The sequence below is a fragment of the Tauraco erythrolophus genome, chromosome 2 (genome assembly GCF_009769465.1).
Source record: "Tauraco erythrolophus isolate bTauEry1 chromosome 2, bTauEry1.pri, whole genome shotgun sequence".
Taxonomy (NCBI): Eukaryota; Metazoa; Chordata; class Aves; order Musophagiformes; family Musophagidae; genus Tauraco; species Tauraco erythrolophus.
Genome location: NC_141466.1, coordinates 65,762,334 through 65,769,803, shown reverse-complemented (window position 1 = coordinate 65,769,803; position 7,470 = coordinate 65,762,334). Strand labels below are relative to the sequence as shown.

General features: G+C 38.6%; 1 protein-coding gene across 2 annotated transcripts in view; it reads right to left on the bottom strand.

Moving 5' to 3' along the window:
- Nucleotides 1–5,005: 5,005 nt before the first annotated feature.
- The window catches only part of PTCHD4 (patched domain containing 4), a 91,761-nt gene continuing 89,296 nt past the window's right edge, over nucleotides 5,006–7,470 (bottom strand). For both annotated transcript variants that reach the window (XM_086623649.1, XM_086623655.1), the window contains exon 3: nucleotides 5,006–6,639. In XM_086623649.1, coding sequence (XP_086479775.1) covers nucleotides 5,006–6,639 — 1,634 coding nt within the window. The remainder of the gene's footprint in view (nucleotides 6,640–7,470) is intronic.

Genomic DNA, 7,470 nt, shown 5'->3' with positions numbered 1-7,470 from the left:
TTGTGAAATTCCTTTATGCCAGACTATGGTGAAAAAAAGTATTTTAGGCGATGAATGAGCTTCTTTCTGTATTCAGTTTCCTTTCCTGTTCAAATGCCCTCTTGCTTATGTAAGATGGTATGGAAGAAGAATCAAAGTTTTGACTGCCTATAATTTGATTACATTACTCTCTAAACAACATGTTTCACTGGGTTTCCACTTCACCTTAGTCTTCTGAGATAGCCTGAATATAGTTTTTTTATTAAGTCTTGTTGGAGGATGCGCTGTCTCTTTGTGAAGTATCCCTTTTCCCGAACACTACAACATGTCTCTTGCTCACTAACTGCCTAACTTTGCTTCCGTTCGGTGTTTCCTAGGACATCAAACGAGAGCTTGAGGTACTCAAAAACCTAGTGTTGCAATGAAAAAGAACTTATTAAATTTTATAATTACAGAAAAATTAATCAAAGAAACTTAGCATGGTACTTGCCTAAAGACAATAAGCCAAGCTCTTGTCATAGTGAAATATGGAGTAACTCAATTGAAATAAATCTTAATTATGCTACAGTCACTACCCAGTGTGACTTAATTAAGAGTAGAGCAGTGAGAGCCTTTTGGTAAAAAAGAGCACTGATTACACAACTACTTTACTTCATATTTCTTCCTCTCCCTCTGGTTCTTTTCTTTCCCACTGGAGAAAATTTCAAAGTTAAAGTTATTCAAATTAACTCAAATAGATATTAACATGTGGCAGGTTACATCCTAAATAGGAATTGTTTAAAGTAAAAGGTTGATAATGATAGCTCTGAAGATAATCTCTTTAAATTACACATGCAAGGTGCTATGCATCCATACCTATCTTGGCCGTTAAAATCTATGTTGCTTTGTTAGACAACACATTTATGAAACATCAAGTTCTGGACTACAGAGATGAAGACTTAATTCTAACAAAAAAGACAGAGGAATAGATTAATTAAAGTTAAAATACCCTACATGGGAAAGTACCAAGAAAATACTACAGAAAGAAAATATACCTTCATTGTAGCCTCCTGAATGCAGCATGCAACAATGGCTATAGAGTATAGGCAGATACATTGTTCAACAAGCATATCAACAATGTAAGAGTTCATTTGTCATGATTTCACATCTTGCCAGATAGCAAGCATGCAAAGCCACATATATCATGGCAATAAATCTGTTGACTTCAACAGTTATCTCAACAATGAATTCAAACCAATGTACTTTGAGGGAATGAAACCAAACCAAGTAGGAAAATGCACACAGAGTTTGTGGAAACTTATGTAGACCATACATAAAACTAAACATGAAAAGAATATGCATAATATCCCAGGGGACTTATGGTAACAGGAAAAAAAAGTGTATAATGAAGATCCAATATGCAGCATGTATCAGAGTGTCAAATTGTTTTGCATGGGCTATGTCCTTTCTTGCAGTACTTACGTAGCTCCAGTTGAGCTCAACAGGTGCTGGAGAAAAGGGCAGAATTTATTGAAATGGATGGAAAACAAAAAGAGCAAAAAAGGAGAAGGAATTAAAAATTATGGATTCCTCATCTCCAAATGATTCCAGTGTGAACTGAATTATAGAGGAAAATAATCTTTTTTTTAGCTTGAGATGAAAGTTTTTCTTGTTCCACAGAGACTGATGTATCTGCAGGAGTAACAACTGCAACAGCCTTTATTGGTGGATCTGGTAAATGGTTAAGAAATAAACTAATAAAATGACATCCATGGAAGATATAGTTTGTTTTCTGCACCACTCCCACATTGACATAGAAATAAAATGCTTCCAATCCCAGAGTGCAATGTATATATTTTGTGTCTGGTACATACAAGTGCTACAGCACAGGCATGATACTGAGAGACAAGCTGGTTTGACATCTCATCAAACTGTAGCTCAGTTGTGTGAGCCTACCTTCAATACTGACATATTCTGATTTTTAATCTCACCATTCTTGGCTAGTGGAATTCCAGTGACAATTTTAAAAAAATCTATTCTGCATAAAAACCTCATAAGCCAAACATAAAATTTGAGCTGAGTTTCTCCTGGGATTTAACTCTAAAATGGGTACTTGGGAGGCAAGTTTCTAAGATTTTTTTTTCTCTTTCACTTGGTATTTGGTCATTTTAGATGGGGTTAATCTCACCAAATCTGGATGAGTCTGCATTGCCGATGTCTCTGTCTGAACTAATTGTGCTGAGTTTCCTTTATCACCAATGGACAGAAATCTTGTGTGATCTAATCTAGGTGGTCTTGCTCCGGCAGGTGTATTGGACTGGATGATCCTTTGAGGTCCCTTCCAATCCCTAACATTCTGTGATTCTGTCTGTGTGAAATATGCATTTTTAAACGTTTAATTCATTTACTCTTAATGCATAGCAGTAAAAGGGTTCAGAAGTGTCCGTCTCTCTCCTATGGCTATAAAGGGAGCTCAGATATAAATGTCTGCATTGTCAATATCCAAAGTTAGATGAGATGAATCCTGGCTTTGATGGCTTTGGAAAATGCTACTTGCTTCATTACAACGCATGACAGAGATCTCTTGGATACAAATGGACAGTACAAGAGAAGACCAGCAACTACCCCTGTGACACCTCCAGAAGCGATACCCAACAGTCACAGTGTATGAACAGTGGAGGAAATGTGAGAAAGCTTGACATTCATAAACGACTGTTCTAAAAACAATGAATACTGCACAATGTCTTCAAGATGCAAATCAAGGTCAGTAAATACTTCCCAACTAGAGACATATCTGAGCCATAACCCAACATTAAAACATCCCCTGCTCCTAAATCTTATTAAACTAGATCTCAGTTTAGATCTCAGTTTTGCAGCTGGCCCTTGAATACCTTGGATCAAACCAGTAACTTTGTTCTAGCTACACCTGAAGTTTAGACCTGGATTCAAACTTTGGAAGCTTTATCTATCTAGAAAGTTTCTTTCTCTAAAACCTGTTGCACAGAAAAGATGCCTTGAACAATCAAGAGCTTTGACCACTCCTTAAACACAGAGGTCATTTTTGGCAAACGGTAATGGCAAAGTACAGAAACTATGGAGAAGAGGCGAAACTGCATTCCTTGGAAACAGAAGCAGCTAATGAACATTAGAACTGGCATTCAAATGGCTTTTTGTGCTGCAGGTGGATTTCCTCAGGCTCTCCCTAACCATGAAACAGTAGGAAGAGGTGAGATGTCACGAACAAAGAATCAACCTCTTGCAGAGAGCTTTTCAGTGAAACATATGTACATACCCTCATCAGCAAACTCTGCAGGTTTGAGACTGAGTTAACCAGCCACAAATAGACATGTATACATATTTCGGAAGGCAAACAGCTTCCAGACATCTTTTAAAGGTACCCACAAGTAATACAAAGTAGACATAAACACTCCATATAGTGATATCTTTACATAGTGTCCTCATGGATACTATATATTCAGGAAGACATTGCTTGTGTAGGTGATGCTATACCATACTCCAGAGAGTAGAAAGCAAGCCCTTTTAAAATACTGAAAGGGTAGATGGGCATGGCAAGCTCCAGTGCAGAACTGGGCCAAGAGCAAACCGAAATGGCTAGATCTGTTTTCATCCCTTCTCTTGGGCTACTAAGCTGTATAGTTTACAAAGCAGAGAAAGTCATTCATAGTTCTTCACAGTACGATTTCTAGTGTCACATAGTAACGGTGGATTTACTGCACTCTTCCGTGAAATTTCAACTGCCATAACAAAGCTTTATGTTGCAGACAATCAACACTCAAATATTTAGGAGTAATAATAATACAGACATTTCACCCTCCCCTCCCCTTCCCACAGGGGACTGATCTGTCTTTTTACAACGAAGAGTTGATTCAGCCCCGTGCAAACCTTAACAAGGTCTTTGTGTGTGGCAAGTGTTTGACTGACATTTTGCTTAAAGAAGGGGAAAATCCCACTTCCTGCAGCATATTGCAAGGACCAGCAAACATATCCCTTCATCCGTTGGACCAAATATATAATGATAATACTGTGCAGGTGCTCCAGAGCTGACTCAGCTGTTACACAATCGCATTATGCCTGTGATATGCAATCCATCATTACGTTTAAAGTGCCTGATTAATTAATATTCAGTATTTAATGCCAACACTGAGAAACTAGAATTTGAAAGTGTTACACTGCAGGAACTGCAAATATTGCTGCAGTGGTAATGGCCTGGGTTACTTTCATGAGATCTGTTAGTTCAAGGGGAATTTCACAATTCAGAAATACCAAAATGTATGTACGATGTTAACAACCAGCTGTGACCTCTTGGGATAAAGGTCATGTGTCACATTTAGAGAAATTAAATGTTAAATTTCCAAATGGCTATGACTATTTCTTCTCCTATTTTAACAGTACCTCTACCCCTTAGCAGTATAGCTTTGCCATTCATATTCACAATAACACTCTAATTGCAGTGTTACAGATATACATGGTATATTAGAATTGGGAAGTACTTTGGCTGAGATCATTTTAAACATATACTTCCCAAGTGCATAGGTTTCATCTTAACCAACTTGCTCATGAAAATAAGAAAAAAATACCATGGCATGTTTTCATCTTTCTTGGTCTTGTTCCCTTTTCTCATTTGAAATGTTTTTGTTTTTCTTTTCTGTGGACAATTTTATCAAACAATCTGCTTTTTCCCCTTACTTAAAAGTTACTTAATGGTAACTTTTTTTCACCTTTGCTTCCATCCTGCATACGACAGATCAAGCAATTCCCATTAGAGATTCAGGAACACTTAATGGTCAACAGACTCTTCCCTGGTGGAGAATAAGGATTCAAAGGAAACATTTGAGATTATTTTTACTTTCATTATTTTTGTTAAAAAAGTTTGCACCTTGATGTTTCATGAATACCCCTTCTTGATCTTCCTTTGCCTTGTCAGACCTGGCCAGCACAAGCAGCTGAGATCTTTGCTCTATTTTCCCTGCATCTCTGTGCAATGCTTTTTTAAAAAGAGAATATACTATTATTTTTTCGAAGCCTTTCAGACTGCGGTAACATGATCAGGATTCTCCTGAATCTCTATGCATTCGATCTCTTCTCGTTCCTTCCTTTTGGCCCGTTTCTTTTTCTTGTGGTGCTTTTTGGAAGGTGGGAAAAAGGTTAGAAAGACGGGCAAAATAACAAAACAGTGCAGAAGTGTGCAACTGCTGGCAAGCAGCAAGCATTTGAACAGTGTGAAGGTCAAGTTTGAAGGCACAAAGAGAAGGGGGACCAACCCAATAAGAAAAGAAGAAATGTTCTGCAAAATGGCTGTCCCATGCTCTTGGAGGGAGTTCTTTATACACTGAGTTCGGGTGTGCTCAGTAGCTAGTACAAATGTATAAAGCAGGGGTGCACAGTGATCTATGGCAAAATTCAAAGTGTAGATAAGGCACAGTATAGAAATGCAATCCATGTCTACGTTCCATAAGGTCATCAAGCCAAGGACACCCAGCTCTATCGAGGTGACACTGAGAATTAACCAGAAATTTCCCAGGGGATGGATAACCAGGAAAAAGGTCAGTATTAACACCAGAAGGATGCCAAAACCAGAAATCAGAACAGGCATAGTTACTGATAAACCATAGTGGTCCATGAAAACAAAGGTAGGATTGAACACAATGAACTTGATGCTTTGTATAAGAGACAGTGGCCTCAGCTTCTCCAACAATTCTACTGCCTCCCTCTGTGTGTTCTCACTAGTCCTGGCCACCAGATACAAACGAGAAGCAATTATGTTGTTTTCATCTCCAGCTTTGGAGAAAATTATGTCATTTTTGAAGTGCTGGAATTCTGGCTTTTTTAAAAAGGAGCTCTGGAGGATGCTGATAAAGTCACTTTTGTTGGTTGCACTGATGTTACCCACTCGAAGGTACTGGTAATACTGTTCAATCCAGGACACAGTATTGAACCCCTGGCTTAGTGTTTTTAGGTCTTCTTGCACAGTGCCATTCCAGTACTCCAGAGGTTCGTAAATGTAGAAACCTATCACTGGGCTGTAGTTGCTGAAATACTTTTGCTGTATGAGGGCATAGGAGACACTTGGAGACTCACTGGCAAGAAGGTTGATAATGTTGGCTCCATCATTAATCTGTAAGCACCCCATAAAGGAGAAAGAGGCATAGATGAGATACAGTATCACCACAAATGGCTTGACATAGATGTTGGTAATCCACTCGTTGTAATGCTCTCGGAGGAAATGCTGGATAAAGTGATGCTGGTATGGGTTGGTCTCATGATGAGAAGTATGCTGATGGCCATCGTTCATCATCGTCTGGAACCACATAGGTTTCCGGTCCAAGTATTCTGCTGAAGGAATTTTACAGCAGAAGATGCTGTGATAACGGTTCTGCTCCAACTGGCCAGCAAAGACCAGACAGGAGCCAAAGAAGGAGAAGATATAGAAGTAGTTCAACAGGATGGAGACACACATGTTCTGGCAAAAGACTTTTACAGCTTCAATGTTGGTGAAGGGGCTTGCACCCATGCCAAAGGCTATGAAATACAAGGAGCTTGTCATCGTGTAGGAAACCATGACATCTGAGTAGGCATCTGCTACTCTGTCCTTGAATGGCAGATTCTCTCTTGTTCGACGCCATCCTGAAAGAAGTTCAAACACTCCTTTGGTTCCATGACCTGAAATGAGAAAACAAAGTATATACATGTCCACATATAAAGGGAGTTCCATCATCCTCCAGGTTTTCCATTCTCCAGCAGGCAAAAAATTTTGTCAGCTAGATTTCGTTATGATTTTGTCGCAAGTTAAACAAACGGAAACTTGTGAAGTGTCTGTCTAAATCTAGATACCAGAATTCATACGCAGGTGCTTAAATTAGCAGCCTGATACTCTGCGAATTTTCATGTGCAGAAATGAAATTATGAAATAACATTTAAAAGGTACTCATTGATTTTAATGGCCATTGAATTAGTTCCCAAATGGACTGCCTATACAGGACAAAGCAGAACACTAAGTGTCGTCCAAGTCTGGGGTTTGTTCTTGAAATTTCTTGTGGCATCCTACTACATCTTTCAAGGTTTAAGGGATTCAGTTTGAAACACTTAAAAATGCAAGAAGCCTCATTTTCTTCTAGAAAGTATAAATTAAAGGAATTATTTGAGAAAAGTGGAGGTATGACCTATAAAGGGACACCTTGACTCTTCATGATGGACAAAGGAACAAATATAGCACTATTTAATACAAATGACTAGGATAGTTTGTATGATGGTTCTCTGCTGAGTGAAATTTGAACTTACCAGTGACTGTACACAAGTTTCCACACTACATGAAAGTTGACTTACTGGTGGTAATGATGGAAAGTACACTAATGGCTAAATTATTAATCGTATAGAATTTGGATCAAGCCCTGACAAAATTCTGGATAATGTAAGGAAACACACTACTCAGCAGAGAAAGAAGTAGAAGCAGATTGCAGATGCTCCTGTCTCTGTGTGCCTTCGCTCTTTGCA